The 19171-nt window shown below is 40.9% G+C and overlaps 1 protein-coding gene across 6 annotated transcripts in view; it reads right to left on the reverse strand.

The window, feature by feature from the left end:
- Positions 1-637: 637 nt before the first annotated feature.
- LOC136433711 (FERM domain-containing protein 6-like) overlaps positions 638-19171 on the reverse strand; it is a 32734-nt gene continuing 14200 nt past the window's right edge. For 4 of the 6 annotated variants that reach the window (XM_066426159.1, XM_066426156.1, XM_066426155.1 and 1 more), the window contains exons 4-16: positions 18120-18199; positions 17712-17735; positions 16438-16517; positions 14070-14259; positions 10069-10224; positions 9219-9284; positions 8815-8883; positions 8520-8596; positions 7584-7681; positions 6602-6817; positions 5767-5979; positions 5116-5285; positions 638-3354 (exon numbers count right to left, since the gene is read on the reverse strand). In XM_066426159.1, coding sequence (XP_066282256.1) covers positions 2866-3354; positions 5116-5285; positions 5767-5979; positions 6602-6817; positions 7584-7681; positions 8520-8596; positions 8815-8883; positions 9219-9284; positions 10069-10224; positions 14070-14259; positions 16438-16517; positions 17712-17735; positions 18120-18199 — 1928 coding nt within the window. In that variant the 3' untranslated portion in view covers positions 638-2865. Of the gene's footprint in view, positions 3355-3987; positions 4046-5115; positions 5286-5766; positions 5980-6601; positions 6818-7583; positions 7682-8519; positions 8597-8814; positions 8884-9218; positions 9285-10068; positions 10225-14069; positions 14260-16437; positions 16518-17711; positions 17736-18119; positions 18200-19171 lie in introns of all 6 variants that reach the window. The other 2 variants (XM_066426160.1, XM_066426157.1) reach the window with 2 other exon arrangements.

Below are 19171 nucleotides of genomic sequence, written 5' to 3' on the forward strand. Positions count from 1 at the left end.
CAGGTCCCAGTTTTATTATTTATTATTTTATTATTTTGTTATTCTATAATTATGTGCTGGATATTATGTACACCGTTGTGTTTACATTTTAAAAAATCGACCTGCTTTTAAAAATCCTTTGACTTTGCAGCTACCATGTCTAACTGAAGAACTATGTGCAAAGGTAAAGCAATTGACTGATTGAGGACAAGTAAAGGTTTTTTTTACTGAATCAGTGCTGCTTCACTCATTTGTTGTATATTCTGTCTAGTCATTTTTAAGGGGTGAAGAAAGATGACTGCTAATGGTACTGGAAGATAAGATAAACAAAGGGAAATAATCGATATTTAAAAAGTTACTCTTTTAGTGAAGACTACTACATCTTTATACGATCCCAACATATTTCTTCATGCAATATTTAGAGATGACAAGGTACAATTTGAATTTTAATGTAAGTATTTTGTTTAATGTGCTTGCAAATCTTCTAAATATCTAAAACTTTTGGATGTCTTGAAGTTAGGCCAGGATCAACAGACAGACTAATAATTACATGTTATTACCTTTTGAACTGAAGGATTAACACTACAAAAGGTTTACACCAGAGAGAATTTCAAAAGTTAAAGTATACAGAAAAAAGCACCAGAACACATTGTTGTAATACCTTTATATCTGGATAATATGAAAATATTTATTTGTAGGTATACAAAGTACAAAGAAATATGTGGATAAAATGTAACTCAAATAGTCTTCTCGGCATAATAACAAACAAGAATGGAAGTAAGATAAACCTTTAACTTAACACCAGTGCTCACTATGTAGTACAAAAACAGCAACCTTTAATAAATTGCACATAATGTTTGGTTGCATGCTAGATCTATGATACTATAGCACCACGAACTGTACATAATTTACAGGTAATGAGGCAAGATATGGATCCTCCCACTGGTTTTGAAACATAAGTGACCTCACCCTATATATATAATATATACACAAATGTAAAACTCTTCATTGATAGGTAACATCCTTATGAGGGTAAACACAACATGAATCTTACGTTGTACAGAAGAAATGCAAGGAAGAAATATGGCAATGGTGTGTCTTAGTGCAAAACAAACATTTTCGTGGTTGGTTCAAAACAGCAAAGACTACAACTCTTACAAAATAAGAATCACCATGTTAAATAAACTTAATTAAGCAACCTTTTCTTAGTGTTAACTTTGAATATGAACGAGAAAGGGTTTCTTAATTCAGTTTTGAGACACATGATTGAGATCAATTGCTATTTCCTTCTACCTTGGTAATAGTTACATCCTTTGCCCGATCACCCAATGTTTAAGAACTAAGACCCTGAGCTTCCCACTGAAAGCTTGTTTTGTATTTACATTGTTTTTGCTTGGCAAATGAACATTTAATGTTTCTCAGGTGGTAAAATTGCTGACAAATCTCAGCAAACATAACAATATGCTGCAAATTTAGGATCACCCATCTAGTCTTTCACAGGGCTTCTTCAAATCTTGGTCACAAACCTAGGAAAGACGTGTCTCCTACATCCTGAAACCTTTTCTGTGTTTCAAAGTAAAAAGATATGGGACTGAAAAGGTTTCATGATGAAGATCACTTGGTGGGAAACCTAAAAAATTCATGATAACAATTCTGCTTTTCGGTTCATGTGAGGACCATATGTGAATCGAAACTCCTTTGTGAGTGTCTATAATACTGGAAACAGCAAAGTCAATATACTGTTGGTAATACTGAGAAAACCCCTTGTCGACTCGTCAGTTTATACTGTGTAATTACGTAAACATTGCCACTTTGTAAATACATGGGACACATTTGGTGCCCATGGGAGAATACTCCTACAGGACAATACAACTGAATTCTCAATGGCTAACTTCATAGTCAAATTCCTTTCCAAAGAAATCGACAGGTCAATCTATTCTGATCACACCTTCAAGCTTGGTACATCACTCTACAATGAAAGCACCATGAGGTATAAGTTGTGAAATGAGATGAATTGTTTGGCAAACATGTAATATGACAACAACAGGCATTGCAGCACCATTCTGGGTATACATACATGTATCAGTCAGACTATTTGCAATGACCAAAAATACAAGGAACAAATACAAACTGTATGAAGGAGAGGGTATCTAAGTTTAAAAAAATGTTGGTTAAACAAAAAGTCAAAATACCATTCTCTTACAAGATAATGAAGGTTTTGTCTCATAAAAGAGTCAACTTAAATCAAGAAACCTTTTCCTCTTTCTAACTTGGGATATGGATGAGAAAAGGTTTCTTCATTCAGTTTAAATGGATTGACACTGAAAAAGTTAAACTTATCCTAGGTACATGTAATACTGTGAGGTATAATGTGTGACAATAGATGAATTGCTTGGTGAGCATGACAACATTCAACAACATGCATAATTGCAGCACCACTAGGTACATACCAGTCAGACTATCTGCTATGACAACGAAAACTGGTAAAATGTAATGGCAACTCCAATGACTTGGCACATACACACATACTAGTATGTGGATGAGTTTGGCTATTTACCACAAGCAGCATGGAATGACTGATAAAAATGGTTACAAATACTCTGCATACTCCTCAGACATTTCTTAAGTACAATGAAGTTTCAGTAGACTATTGTATAATCCTTTTCGATGTCATGGTGTACTTTTCTATGTAATACTGTCTGAAATGGCAAAAACAACATGAAGCCTTCACCAATGTATAGCACGTCCTTAAAAGTCAGCATCCCAGTGCTATAATCATTTTACACTTCATCAATGTGAAAGGAATAGTATTAAAATGGGAACAGCTTCAGAAAGTACACAGCCAAGATAGCATTTCTGACTGTTAGCAAGATGTTCCTATCTACTTTACACCCTTATGGAATACGGGGACGTCCATGTCTCCTTGCCCCCATTGGAGTCACCAGCACCAAGCCCACTAAGGTCAGTAAAGGCCGTCTGATACGACAGCTCCGAATTGTCTACAGGAGAAGACTTGATATCCACAAGAAAGGAGGAGTTCATGGTACAACTGTGCCTCTTCTCCGGCGATGTCAGTTGTGTGGTTGGACTGACAGAGTTGACGGGCGAGGGTGAGTGAGTTAGAGAGAAGAACACCGGCTGCATGTCGCTGATGGGGGGCGTGTTGGTGATGAGTTCCCTGTCGTCGGAAGACAGCGTGGAGACCAGAGGGTTGGGTGGGGGTGATTCCATGAAGGGTGGGGGAGTACGCTGAAGACTTTCCTCTGTGCCTGACAGCTGTGCCTGGCTAGGGACGTCCTGTTTGGCTGTGTCATCCTTATCTGCTGTGTGTTGGGGTGAAGTAGGGCTGGAATCTTCTTGGAGTGCTGAGTTGGTCTATCAAAGGGAGAACAAAAGAAAAAATGGTAAAAAAAATAGAGATATCAACAGAGAATTTGAAATAGTAAAACAAAACATTTCTGAATCATGAAACTTTGAAAAAACAACAACTGAGAACCGAAAACTGCTGTTCTTTTGAATTGAAAAATATGAGGCTAAGGCAAGAGGCAAAGAAAAAAAACTAGAAGCAACTTAAAGGTCAAGCGTGAAAGAAAAGCAAACTAGAACTAGGAAAACAAGCACAACATGCATGCAGAACATGTCTCTACATCACAACTTTGACGACTTGCAATCAGGCATGCTTACAATGTTGTGATCAAAACAATATGTACTCAGGAATTACCAATCTCTAACAAAGACATGCATATTGTGCTATATGTCAAGAGTAGAAGAAAAGAAGTAAAAGTCATTTTTCTTTCTTTTGCTGAACAGGCCATGCAGCAACCAAATTTAAAGCTGATATAATTTATTAGCCTAGAATCCAGCCTTGTGAGCTTTGTTCCGCTCCCGAATTGAAGTCGCTACTACTTGTTGGCGGAAGCAGAAGAAAGCAGAAGGCTGCACTCCAGGCTAATGAATTACTGCAAACACAGCACAAACACAACACAACACATGGTCAACACTGCCCACCCTGAGACTGAGATCATCAGATGAACACCTCAAACCCATCATCTATCATACTGGGGTCCTGCAGCAGGAGAGAGTGGGGAGGGGAGAAGACAGGTCATGACCATTAGCAGTGGAGCATGTGGGAAACAGGGATAAATGCTGGTGAGGGAAGCTACCCACAAGTTACGTCCATGCAGTGCACTAACGCTATGCACTTCACACAGTAAAACCTGATATTGACCTACATCTAGATATTCCCACATCGAATTGGCTTTTATTTCTTCACTTGTTTTATCTCAAAAAGGTGTGTATATGTGTTCACAAATATTGTATTTTCTCAGCTTGTCTTCATCCATGTATGTGCCATAGAGCTTTTATATTGTCCTTTGTTAGAGGCTTCTTCAAAATAAGGAACATACATGTAGGTATAGGGCCATGACAAGCTGTTTTTGTCAAGAATGCAATTTTTCCCTCAGAGTTTAGTGTGAAAAGTGTGGCTCTACATACACTTTTTTTTAGTTCTGCAGCATTTCACAGCCCAACATACATGTACAATGTAGGCAACAAGCTTACATGTACTTTAAAAGCTGTGCAGTTATTATGTTGGCATTCCTACTTGGGAAAGGTTATACCAACTATTGAACATGCCAATCTTTATTACAGGTTCAAAATTTGAGATGCTCGCAGTAACTAGTTTGAAAAGTGTTCCTATTCTGTAGGTAGATTTCCTCAGGCATGAGCGTGAGCTAGAGGCAAGAGGAGGGTGAGGAGGAAGTGTGCCGTGGTAGGTAAGTGCAGACATGTAAAGCTGTAAGCACAAGCCTGGCACTGCCAATAAGTGTTTGGGGCTCAGCATCAAAGTATTGTTCTATAAGTATAAACAATAACCAAGAAAACATCTATCGTTATCACATCAATATGAGTATCATATCATATCATCAGTGTACTTGTTGCCAGAATAATAATACCTTATTGAGTTAATGAGATGAATAAGGAAAGTACTACAAAGGAAAAAAAAAGTCATCTTTACAGTACATTGAGTTGAATATAGAACTACAGAAAAACTGAAGAAACATAGTCTACTAGCTTGTTACAGTAAGAAAAGACTGTATTCAGTATAAAGCATATATCATACAAAGTACCAGCTACCTCTTCACTGCTGCAGTCTAGTTCAGGAAGTAAGATAGTGGTGTAAGGTGTCAGGTCCCTCTTAGTGACGGGCTCTTCAGGCTTGTCTGCTGTCTCCTCCAGCAGGATAGAGCTCTCAACAGGAGTTAACATGTAGTGCTGAATGTGGTCCATGTCACGCACATGGAGAACTAGGTGGGGAGGGGGGAGAGACAGAGCAAATGTCACTTGTGGAAAAACAAGTGTATGATTTTATAGCATAATACTTCCCCTGCATCGGCAGGTTTAGCATGGTTGCAGAGGATTTGCATTTGGAATGATTTTTGTCATGTCTCATTTCTGAGGAAAGCTGTAGAGTAAGACATACAGTAAAAAGGTTCATTGCATATTCTAGCATGGAATATTACCCTTCCAGTCAATGGCATGTACAAAATCAACCAAAATATTCCTATAGGGTTAAATATTTCTTTCCAAACTCACTGTACTACACATTATTGCCCTTCTGTTATCTCTTTACTAATCCAGCATATAAGAAGCAGTAAAGAATGAAAGAAGTGACACTACAACCTGCTCCAGTGTTATCTTGCAGGTTTAATGAGCAGTACTCTGACATTAGGAATCACATAACACTATGCCAAGTAAACAAGTGTGGCGCATCACAGAAAGTCTTACCATTCTTCCTGGATTCATGCTCCGGAGGAATGGTCCGTGGTAAAGACTGCAGCACCTCAGCTGACACCTCCACTACATGGTCTGCCTTGTCCCCCTCCTCAGGCTTTGTGGTAGGGTCTTCTGCTGTTTTGTGGTCAAGTGTGTCCTGTTCACTGCCCTTGTGGTTGGCTGACTTCTGCTCTTCGTCTGGCTTCTCACTTAACTTCTCCGATGCTGGGAGGTGACAGGGAAAACAGCGTGAAACCGTGCACCCCATGTTTACATCACAACTGAGAGTGGATGCAGTATTAGAGGGCCTCGTAGTTCCCAATGGCCACCCTTAGAACTCAAAACACTTGAAGCAAACACCACCACAGCAGCTGCAGAAATTCTAGTCGTCCACAAATTACTCCAGGGACCTTCAAGTGCTGATAACAGACTACCAGCAGTGAATGCTTTCACTTACTCTGGTCTTCCACTGTATCAAAAATGAAAGCCTTAAAACCAAAGATTAATTTTATCACTTTTCTAATACAGCTATGAAGTGGTCCTTAGGATGATCTATTTTTGATCTTTTGCTTTTCATGAAGTTAGGAAGTCAGGATATCTACGCCCATTGCTCAAAGAGAACCCTGTAGCAACAGGGTATGCATGAGTCTATTCTAATCAGATCAGTACCTCTCTGGAAATGAAAGGAATGTGAGGTTTTGACTGTGGACTATGGTTTACTGAACAAGTTTTCTGGAATGACTAGCATTCTCAATGTATATCAATGTATCAACTGGTAGGACATACATGTACAACACTAACCTAAATCAATGTATCAGCTAGTAAGACATACATGTACAACACTAACCTTCCCCATCTGACAGCTTGGGCTTGAGGTCGCTGCAGATGCCGGATGTGTTCGAGCTGCCCTTACTGGACTGTGAGTTCCCACATTTTCTCCTGACCAGGGAATTCCCCGTAAACTGCTTGGCGAAGGCCTCGAAGCTGGACAGCTCCACAGTCACGCCGTTCTCCCACTCCAGCTCTGTGCTGTAGATATACGACTCACGGTACTTCCTCTTATCTGTGGAAGGAACAAGATGATCAGATCAACATACACACTGGTGAAAGAATATTGACTGACCAGTAAGTGTTTCTGATGTTGGTACAGAATGACATTTTCATTTTGTCGTCCTTGGACTATCTCTATGAGTCTATGGTGCACGATATGGTATGTCATCACACACAGATGTGCCACTGAACATTATCTGCTATGCATGGGTGCCAAGGTCAAGTGAGTACCAAATGCCCTGCATCCCCTTCTGGCACATACTGCTAGTCTGCTACTGGGATTCACAGACAACAGATGCACTGATAGGCAGGCTCAGGTCACTCTTGTCAGAACCCTTCTCATAGGGCAAAATTAATCAAATCCCAAGTAGGAATTATTACAGTCTACATTGTAATGGCGAGAAGCCAGCATGTCATCACTGTGCTTCTGACATTAACCTGATTATGGTTACAACAAGGAGGGCATATGCATGTGGCATCAAATCCCATGTACAAGATAAAGTCAGTGGTGAGAAGCAAGCATTCCATATCAGTGTGCCAACACCTTTCTTTTCTTTTCAAAGGCAGTTCCATAACTTTATTGTGGCAGGGAGGAAGGCTTTTGTATTTGAATATCTGTTAAAATTACAACATTAGGTAATACAATGGTTAACCCAGGTATCATTACTGATATCGGGTGCCATATAACAAAAAGTCATACATGTGCGGCATTCAACAATCACTTATGACTTAGACTTTTCTTTTTCTGTTCTTTTGAGGTTTTTCTGATGATGATTTACCTGCTTGAGCCTCCATCTTCTTGATCTGGTCCAGTCTGGGCTTCATCCTCAGGTGGAACTGATGCGTGCCCTTCATCAGCTCTAGGAGGTACTTGGACCTACACAGGAGTGTGGTGCAAACATTGTTGTTGAAAGCCACCCAAACTTCCACATTCTAATCATGAGCATGAGTCTAAATCCTCTTATGTCAATTGCTATTGTTGTAGTTGTTGTGCCTTTATCTACCCTAAGCTTGAAACACTCACTAAGAAAAGCAAAGTCTAATATATAAAAACAAGCTCAGGTAAAGTCAAAATTTTACTGCATAATAATCAATGTGTCATTATCAAGTCAAAGGAGTGTGGTGTAAACATTGTTGTTGTTGAAAGCTACGCAAACGTCCACAATCTAGTCGTGAATTTAAGTCTAAATCCTCTTATTTGAATTACTGTTGTTGTAGTTGTTGTGCCTTTAACTACCCTTGAAACACACTTACAAAAGCTAAAACTAAAAACAAGATTAAGCAAAATCAAAGTTTCACTGCATCATCAATATGGTATGTCACCATCAATCAAGTCCATATACACTTATATCATGATAACCTGTCTCCCGAGGGATGATACAGAGCAGTGAGCGATAGAGCTTTACAGACATGCAGACAGCCTCATAGATCAAACAACCTATTATACAAAATATATGGGCATGTATGAAAAGGCAGACATCCAGATATGGGGCATAGCAAGGGGTCACAATGAACATGTTATAGGAAAATCAATATCTTCAATACCCAAGTCCCGCATTGTTATTCTAGGGCAACTTAATCAATATCTTTAATAAGCTTTTAGGAACACAATTAATCTGATCTATTAAAGGGGAATGTGTCTGGCAGGGTAAGTATCAATTTCTCAGAGAACCTTGTTCAGAGAATCGAAACAACGTCCTTTTCGAAGATCCTACCTGTTATAACTATCTGTGTAGTACACTAGCTTCCTGAAAGAGGGCGCACCGTCGGGTTGCAGTTCTATCCTCTTTCTCTGCAGGGGAAGAAAGAAATAAGACACTGGCTGAAAATGACAATCTGGACAAAATGTTTATCATATATACATGCATACATTTAGAGTGCCACTATGATTGTTATGGCTACTTTAACCAAAAAAGGCTGCTGCAATAATATGCTGGATCATTCCTTCGGCAAATTTGCTTTCATGGAATAGTCCTATCTGGTATGGTGTTGACTTAGTGCAGTGTTTACCTTGAACTTTAGCCTTCCGAGTCCATTCCACGAATAACTGAATTGTAGGTTCTGTTCTGCATCTGAAATCTGGCAGAAAACACATATATGTAGGTTAGGGAGTAATACTTGTTGCTTATTATTGTGCATCAAAATTATGCCAGAATTAATTAGAGCCCTTATACGAAAACATGTACACTGAACAATATTGGATTTTCAAAATTAGTCATTCGGCTGATTGATGAATGAAACAGAATCTACTCTATTGAGTCAGAATGAAACAAATCATAGCTACATGTTAGCATTATTTGGCAAATTTCTATCAACAACCTCTGTGTCAAATAAAACTTTCCCCTCTGGAGGTGTACACCTTAAATTGTACATTTTCAGTCAGATAGCTTTCGAATAAGTAATCCCTAGTATACCTGATACACTTGGATGCCTCTCTGGCAGACTCCTAGGAGAATACTGGCTGGGTTTTCCTTCTTTTTCTGCAGAGAGAAAGATACCAATTGTTGGCAATAACCCTGGTTTTACAATACCTTTTAATGCATGTGTGTTGATATGTCTTGACGTGCAACTCTTGTGACGCTCCTTAATCTCAATATATTTACACCCAAAAGCCTACTGAATACACGTGAGAGCATCTACATGTACCACTGAGCCAGTTAGAGAGTTCCATTCAGTGCTTGTATGTGGTAAGAACGAATATTTGAAGCTGTCCGTATGTGGTCTGAGTAGTCGGGATCCTTGAAATATGCTGTCCCTGCAAAACATCCCGCTCTCTGTCAAGAGACCAGGGCAGTTGACACTCCACACTCACATGTTAACAAGGTCAACCTCCCTCCATGTAGACAGGACGTGCTATCTACTGCCATCTCAGCAGCGTCCAGTAATAACTCTTTGAGCCTTTGGTCTGTGTGAAGTGCTGCTGAGACAAGCCATCGCACGGTTCAACCAAAGGCCACGGGGAAAACTGTCTCTGTAAAGTGGTGCTTACAGCTCTCCAGACTGGCATCTCGTGGATAACCATCACTACCGTTCTATTTCTAGCGTCATTTCGTTAGTAAGAACAGTCACTTCTGTATTTTTCCTTTCAGGTTTATCTAAACGTTTGCACAAAAACGTACATTAAAACAAATACTGTAGCTATTTCACAATTGTTTTCTAGAGGTTACTACCCAATAATCCAAATTTTAACTGTTTGAAAATAAAAGGCCGTATCTGTATGGCTTGAACATTTGTTATCTTTATGAAACACAGGCATCAGCGTACCTTTTTGACCCTGTATATGTGCATGGCGACATCCTCTAGTTTGATGGCTTGCTTGATGTACTCGGTCTGTGCTTCTGTGGTGGCCATGGCTTGGTGCTCTTTGTGCATGCTGGGCATGTGTCTTGTGATGTAGTCCTCACCCCGCTTCGCTATAACCTGTCAGAACACACAAATAGGAATTTATCAAAATGGAATCAGAAATGGAATATTTGTGTGCCCATTTCCTTGGTTTTGAACAGGTTACTCAATATAACACCTATGCATTGTTTTCTATATGTAGATAGGTCTGTAGTCTACCTAATGCAGTGTACATTCTGGATCTGTATGTTTGACTCTTTCTCTCTACCTCTAGTGAACTGGTGTGGTTTGATCTTAGGCCTAGAAAATTTTCATTATAAGAATACTTAAAAACGCAAAAATTCTCAGAATATAAAAAAGATGTCCTTTCTCTGTATTTCAGTGCATTAAAAATGCAAATTGCAAGCATATGCTCAAATGCAATATCATAAAGATCATAATTTTACAATTTGTATACAGCTTGTTCCACCCATCCCTCCCCCATATGTAGGCTTATGCTCATGATAAGGCAGATCATGATAAGAAAGCTCTTGGCTGCAGCCATCAAAAGGAAGCCTCCTGTCCTTATCAGTTGCTTTGATCACTGAGCAAACTGGCTGTCTGATCAAAGCGACCATGGATCATGTCCTCCACACCCCATTTGTTCCTGTTCAACCATGCAGGTCCTTTCAATCTTACCTGATAGGGGCTTTAGGGGTACTTAGGCTTACGCTTGTCTTAATCCAGTACTCATCTCTAACATGGGGCACTAACAACTTTCCAATGTGTATGAGTCACTGTCTTCTTTTAATTGTGATATTTTCACAAACTTTTTATTCAACTCCAACATAGTATGTTAACTTTTTTTTAACTTTATTCAAAATATGCAGACTGGCAGGATATCCTACTGGATATCCTGAATTGTTCTGACAGTAACAATTGTAGGTTCCACTAGTTATACAAAATACAGGTCACAGTTCAATTTGATCTAAAATGTCCTTGAACTATAAAATAATTGCAAGCTTGTGTGCGTGGCATCAAGAATAAACCGTCGGACAGGAATGACGAGTTTAAATAGCCATAAATATACATGTTAGGACGATTTAAAGATCAATACAATTTAAAAACGATGGTTTTTACCACATTACACGTTTAAAAGTTCACGAAAGTGACTGGTTGTACAGTTTTGTGGCATGAAACAGAAACGAGTTCTTCAGCCGTTCGGTCCTACAAGTAGGTAGAGTTCTATGGTTATGGTTTCTGAGAGTTCTGCCGGTTTGTTGTTGCCGACTGCTTGTTGTCATGTAGTGCAAGGGATGGTCTTCAGATTGCATCTGTTGAAAGAGTTTTAAGGCTGCTTCGTCACATCTAGACTTGAGCGTTGGCAGGTGGGCTGTCGTCTGGATACCTCCATTCCCGTTGATAATCCTCGATGCTCTCTTCTGGACAGATTCGACTGTTTTTGACTGGGTTTTGTTACATCCGGCGTACACCACGTTAGCATATTCCAGAACGGATCTGATTAGGGTTGTGTACACTGTCGTGAGGTCGTCTGGGGGCATACCACCTTTAGCAAGTAAGCGAAGATAGTGGAGACGTTGTGATCCCTTTTTTGTCGCATGTGAAATATGGCTATCCCACTTAAGGTTAGAGGTCATCTTGAATCCGAGGTAGGTGGCGCATGTGACAATAGGTACTTCTTTCCCACCCAGTATGAGCGGTGGAAGGACTGGAGGTATTCTGGAGAAGCATATTCTGAGTTCGTACGACTTGTCGCCGTTCATGACCATGTTGTTCTGCGTTGCCCATGAGTCAAGGTGATCGGCTTCCTCCTGCATAGTATCGTCCGTTTCCGCGGTGACACAGGGCATGCATCTGGACAGTCCAATGTCGTCTGCGTATCCAATATTTGTAGTTGTTGCGTGTTTGGTAGTTCGAGAGGACATGTATACTAGGAATAAGTAAGGTGACAGAACTCCCCCCTGTGGGACTCCGGAGGTGACATCTTTCCAGCTGCTAAACTGACCGTTGGCAGCGACACGTTGTTTCCTGCCAGACAGGTAACTCTGAATCCAAGTGAGCATTCTTGTAGCGATTCCACGGGTTGCCAGGTGCTTTAGAAGGATGCCGTGGTCAACCTTATCGAAAGCCTTAGACATGTCGGCAAGTAAAACTCGTACAACTGATGGTTGCTTGTTGTCAAGGTCAGTTAGCCAGGACTGATATGCCTTCAGCAGTGCGGCTGTGGTTGACGATTTTGGCATATACGCAAACTGGTCCTTGATCCAGGGTTTTATTAGAGGAAGGAGTCTGTTCAGCACGAGTCTCTCCTGCACCTTTCCCAGTGTGGAGATCAGGGATATCGGTCTCCAGTCTTTCTTACAGGTTGGGTGAGATGTTTTTGGTACGGGGCAGACGTTGGCAGTTTTCCATACTGATGGCATAATGCCCGTGTTGTAAGACACGTTCATTAGATGACAGATGACTGGGCCAAGGTCCTCACAGAACAGGCTAAGGACCCAGTTTGGTAGGTCGTCGGGGCCGCTGGCTTGTCTGGGGTTAAGGTTTCTTAGCATTGCTTTGACCTGGCCAATGTTGCAGAGCTCTAAGGAGTCATCGGTGGGTGGGAGTGGAAACATATCAAAAGTATTGCTATCCGACATTGCTTCTCCAAAAAAGTTGTTAAGTTCATCGGCCACCTGGTCTTCTGGGATGTTAGTGAAGGTGATCTTTCGTTTAGATTTCTGAGTACGGCCTAGTTCATTGTTCACGAAGTTCCACCAGTCCCGGGGTTTTTGCTTTTTTAGGTTCGCAATGCACATGTTGTAGTGATACTTTTTTTGCTTTCTGATGAGAGACTGCACCTGGTTTCGTAGCTTCTTCCATCTGGGTGTATTCCCTTCTTTCTGAAAGACTGACTGTCTTTTTTCGAGGGCCGCTTTGATATTGTCTGTCATCCAATGCTTATCCACGTTGCGGGTCTTTTTCTTCCTGTAAGGTATGCAGGTGTCGAGCATGGTTTGCATGATGTTGTTGAAAGATGTAACCTTGTCCTCTACTGAGCTGGCACAGTATACACTTGACCAGTCAGTGAGGGCCATGCAGAGTCCTAGGGCGTCTTTTCTATCCTGCGTTACCATACGGCGCCTCGCTCTGGAGGGCTGGCAGGGGTGTTGGTGGATTTGGGGTTTCCAAATCACACAGTTGTGATCACTTGCTCCGAGTGGAGCAGTGGACACCGGTGAGTGATAGTGGCTATGTACATTTGTAATTATCAAGTGTATGTTATTGTTCATGGCATATCTCTTTGAGTACAACTTTTCACTGTCACTTTTACGTATGGACGAATGGGCCCATACTAGTCCAGACATGATATGATATACATTTTGTATGGTACGGGCAAAAGTTCTGGCTTCAGCAACTCTCTAATCTTTACAAGATTTTGCTAAGCGTGTTGCCAGAATGTAAGATATTGAATAACAGGAAACAGGAAAATGCTTTCACCTTGTCAGGAGAATGCTTCCCAGAATTAGAACAAATTTTGAAACTGAGATAGCGTACACCATACATCTCCAAGACAACTTTCTATTCAAGCCCTTATCAAACATGAGTGAATAGTGTGATGTATAGAGGACGTACCAATTGTGGAAAGTACTTGGAGGGTTGGAAGTACTGTCCCTTATATTTTTCAGTGCTGAAGTTACCTATGTCCGACTGCAGGATGAAAGCTGCCAGCAAGACTTTCTATACATGCTCTTATCAGTCACAAATAATGTATGGAGGACCTACCCATTGTGGGAAGTACTTGGAGGGTTGGAAGTACTGTCCCTTATGTTTCTCAGTGCTGAGGTTTCCAATGTCTGCCTGCAGGACCAAAACTGCCAGCAAAACTTTCTATACATGCTCTTATCAAACACGAATAGAGTAATGCACGGAAGACGTACCCATTGTGGGAAGTACTTGGAAGGTTGGAAGTACTGTCCCTTATGTTTCTCAGTGCTGAAGTTGCCCATGTCCGCCTGTAGGGCCAGAGCTGCCAGCACGAAGAAGGCCTCCTCCTGTGGAGGGCCCAGGAAGGACTGGGTGACGTTCTGTCTCAGCTGCCAGAAGTAGTGCTGTCGGCTCACTCTGTCCCTGGGTGGGCAACAGACATTAACATTAAGCACGCCGGCTTTCCAAGGTTACTGGGTGCATCTGTAGCTTGTCAAAGGGTGCTTTAGGTGAAAAGTGAAAGGTAACAGGTCTTACAGTTCCTAGCTAATTGTAAAAGTCTTAGATTTGGTCTGGAAATTAAGATCATTATCATTATGTACAAAATGGCATTGATCTCATCACTTTCCATATTGCTTTCCTATTAGCAAAAGATGAGGGGAAGAGCTAGCAGCAAAGGAAACTTGCTGCCCTATGTGCTATAAGGTACTACAAGGGTCTGAACGAACAAAAAAACAGACAAAAGCTAGCAAGAGATAATGTACTGTTATTTCTGAGACGCAAAGGGGTATGAAGGTGACTGTCTTCTTGATTGAAACTTTATTCATTGTAATGTGCATCAATGGTGTTTGTTTTAAGAACCAGCTGTTTGTTCTGTTAAGCAAACAACAACAACTTAAGATGATCCATCTTCTTAAGTAACAAGGTGGACCCCACCCTGAACAAGACCAGCCAGCTGTAGTGTATACATGAAGCTAGGCTGCCATCTATATGGCCCAGGCCTATTAATCTTGTGTTTGCCATCATTACAGTATTTTGAAAAAGTTTAGGATGGCAAGACAGACTTTTTTGCTTCCTTTTTTATTTTATTTTAGATTTCGGCCGAAGTGACTCAACAAATGCAGTTTACCAATGTAAAATTGAAATGCATGAGGACAATGGTATTTTCAACATATCCTAATTTTACAGATGTACATTGTACAAGCACAAGTATTGTTGGAAAATGATTCTACAGCATTCAGACTGAAAATTTTAAGTCTCTTAACAGTGGGCGAAAAAAGGCTAGGATGGACAGGTGTTTGCTAGGGTTGGGTAACCCTAAACAGAACACTGTTTTCCCTAGGCCCAACACACAGTAACATAAACCTCTGTCATGCCAGCCTGCCCCTGTATGGCTTCCCATGGGAGCTCCAGACTGTTACACCATGGAAGACAGGGTTTCCCCACACCTGCTGGCATTACAACAACAGGATGTGTGGCCACACAGGTGACGGCATTGATGAACATGCCGTAAAGTCATCACACACCTGAGCCACCAGTTAAGCCAGTCAACAATTCAAAGGCTCGAAATCCAGTGGACGTAACCGTGCACTTTTGGGCACCCAAAATTGGAGCTGTGTACCTAATGTTTGACTGTGGGTGCACCTGTGCACCTTGATATTTTTGTAGGTTACGTACCAGTGCACCTACATGTATCCCCACTTCGCTGCATTTCAAGTCAGGTAAAGCCAGACAACTGCTCTATCCTGCCTACCTGCAACCTGAGCTCCATACCTTTATACACTAATGACATGGTTGTCTAGTGGCAACGTTCCATATTGGCTCACGAATTCATGTCAGTTTAAAGAAACCGGTGGGTGGGAAATTAATCTCCACATTCATGACACAAAAATGCTTGAAATTTCCTGAACAAAATAATTATTTTGGAATGTCACATCTGAATGATTTCTTGGCACCCCTGGGAATCTTACAGTGGAAGGAAAACATGTAGTTATCTCAGCAGCAGTACTTTCACATGAGCACACCTGAGGGTGTATGATAGGATTTCCCTGCATGCTTGTTGGAGTGATGAATAACTAATGTAGCAGAAAAGTGTGGGTGTGAGCACAGATAAGGATAATCTCCCTCCAACACATTGGGAGTTGGGAGGATCTCAGTCTACATTGCAGAAAACTGTGAAACAAGCTGTTTCTGTGTTTGGAATCCCTTGTTCTATTCCCTTTGAGTCTACTGTACTTTCATCAAAGTTTTCTCCAAATTCATGTATATCCACTTAACAGTGATGACTTCTTCACCAAGTAGACAGAATTGCTCCACCAAAGAGTGTTTGGATAATGGAAATTTGAGCTGACAATCAGGCTTTAATCAGGATGGGCAGGTTACCAGAAAAATGTGCTTGATGAAGTATTTTGGAAGAACAAAGATGTTGCACCTGGTAGACAAAACAATCAATGATATCAATCCATACAAATTGTTTCGAAGACTTGTGGATGTTGCAGTGCTTTCTCAGAAATAAGTGAGAACTGTAGTTATCTCTAGGTATCTGTCCCACTTCAAACACGATATCCTTTCTTCCTTTGAAGTATACAGGTGTGGTGTTACCTGATGAGCCCTCCGTGCTCCACGTAGAACTGCACCCGGAAGTACAGTGTGAGGAGAGGAGCACCCTTCTTGTCCAGGCCCTACAGTGGGAGTAAACAACAACACTCAAAATTGTGTGCTTTAGGGCATGAACATATAAACAAAACAGTGCTAGTGGTCAGTCTATATCACATATCTTATACTTCTTATTTCTTAGGTTTGAAATCAAATAATTGTAGCTTAGTTCCTGGTAATAAGGAGTAGGCCTCCACGAACTGAAGCTGATTGGTTGAGTTGCACATCACCTGATTAGAAGTGTCTAGCAACCATGATACTTAAATTGTCTTGACAATGAATAGTTCTTCTGTAACATTTCCTGTTCTTCTTAAAGGTAAACAAGGAAGGCTACAGATTATCCTAGATACGGTGACAGGGATATGCTTGATGCTGCCCAATCTATCCAACTTATCAGGTCCGACTGTCCCTGTAAATAAACAGGCCTGGAGAAGAATTTCCTCTGTTTCCTGGGACACAAGATGTAAATAAACTGGGACAGATCAATCAAAAACAAAAGCTTCAGTTCTTTCACAACGGATTAATCAGGTTCTCTACTATTCCCTGGAACATCCCTCTGTTCCTAAATTGTGTTTCTTAGGGTCTATTTAAGCCTGGCTCCCAGCAAAATGCCACCCAACAGCCTGGTCCACCTGGTGCATTTCCTAATCACCCCTTCCCACACAAACCAGGAGAACACTCCTCTGGGAATTTGACTTATCAGTAAAGCACCAACTTTTTACTTCCTTGTCAGTTGGGGGAGGACATTAGTTGGAGGCCTCTAGCTACTGGTGAATAGTGTAGAGTTATTCTTAGAACAGTGAACATTATGGTACTGTTAAAGTTAGAGCAACTATAATGGTATTGTACAACGCAGGAATTTTTCACCACCAACGTGCCAAAATAAATTTTCGGATCTGTCTTTCGTGCTTGGAAGCTTGGCAATTTGCGGGGGCAAAACCCTCCATTTGAGCCCCGGGAAATTGATAAATCAATATGGTGGAAGAATTTCCAATTTTCAATCGCTCCATCAGCGCACATCGGTGCATGTAGATTGGGCCTCTAATCTCACTCTATCTACGTTATGCAGCTAGAGAGAGCTGAAGATTTGCCTTTGGCCTTCTTGGCTCATTCCACTGGAAGCCTATACAGTCATATATATTACCATAATAATTATCACACTCTGAGTCCTAGGAGTCTTTTACCACTTATCCAAGTATTACAGCGATTCTATAACTCACCTTGCTCCACATAAATTTCCAACACTGAAGAACACATGAAATAAGACAAAACACTAGAATTGTCATCCTGGAAATATTCAATATCATTGATAACATATCAGTCTTGTCTTCTGGGCATCTCCTTTCTAACCGCTCTTGGGCTTTTAAGCTATGATGATTGATTTTCTTTCTTGGACTTATCAAAAATATGATAAAATCCGAAAGCTGAATAATGCAGGTTCTCTGTCCTCTATTTCACGTCTATAAAATTCAAGTCGGCACACAAAGAAAATGGCTTTGTACATGTATGACCTTACAATGCATACCTTGCTTGAAATCACTTTTGGATGTATGAGCTGACCGACATGGCCCATGGGGCAGTTACGTGATATTAGCACAATGGGACAGAAAAATGATGTCATTACTCACATGGCTGCCGTCCGTGCGCCAGCCCCGTGGACCGTACTTAGATAGGCGCTTCTGCGGGTCGATAAACTGGAGCTCCCCATCTGAAACACATTACCACGTGCCATGATGAAGCACAGGGCTTATCGGTAATGGATTTGGAGTTGACAGAGGAAAACTGGCTGCTTCCTCTCAGTGTGACATCAAAGGGGAGGGATCACAGCAGACAGCACAGGGAAATGCTGACCAACTACATACAAGATAATGCTTACACAATCTATCAATTCAAAATATTGCATGATGTGTGCAGTTTTTCTTTGACATCATGGGAAATGAAGAAGTCCTCTGAAATATTGTCCAATGTCTGAAGGACTTCCGGAAATGCAATTTCAAAATGTTCCATGATTCACACTGCAGAGACAAGAGACAATTTACTACAGGTATCTTGAAAACTATCAATCATTAAGTACTTTGCAGCACCTACACCTACAGTGAGTATGGATCCACCCAAACATTAAATCATAGCATGAAGAATTGGATAAGACTTGGGGAGACCTTATGATATCTCACTTCCCAGTTGGTTCTGGCCCTCCAAACAGGGGGACCCCTGGGGTCGTAAATATTTCTTTGAGACAGGAACTTTTGCAAACATGAACTACAAGTGCACCATGGGCTATAAACAATGTAGCATAGCAAAGTTCAGATTTCACACGGATTGGGAATCTACACCTCAGGAAGGATTATCGTTGCCCAAAGGTGCCTGATACAAAACTTAGCTGGCCCACTGCCAAACTCTAGTACATGACTTGGCTCTGGAGCCCTTGGCATACATGTAATCCTGCTTAATACAACTTTTGAAGTCTAAGATCTATGTTTAGAAAATGTATATCTCAGACTTAACCTCTCTTTAAACCCTGCTGATATATTTTTGAAACCAATGAAATATTGGTGAGTGTTCCAAATCAGAATGCAAAGATGATTTCATGAGAAAGCAAGAAATATCCCTATATAGACTACAGAATATTTAAAGAAAATGTACAAACAAAAAATGTGTATATCAATTTTCTAAGTCCAAT

The sequence above is a fragment of the Branchiostoma lanceolatum genome, chromosome 4, assembly GCF_035083965.1.
Source record: "Branchiostoma lanceolatum isolate klBraLanc5 chromosome 4, klBraLanc5.hap2, whole genome shotgun sequence".
Lineage (NCBI taxonomy): Eukaryota > Metazoa > Chordata > Leptocardii > Amphioxiformes > Branchiostomatidae > Branchiostoma > Branchiostoma lanceolatum.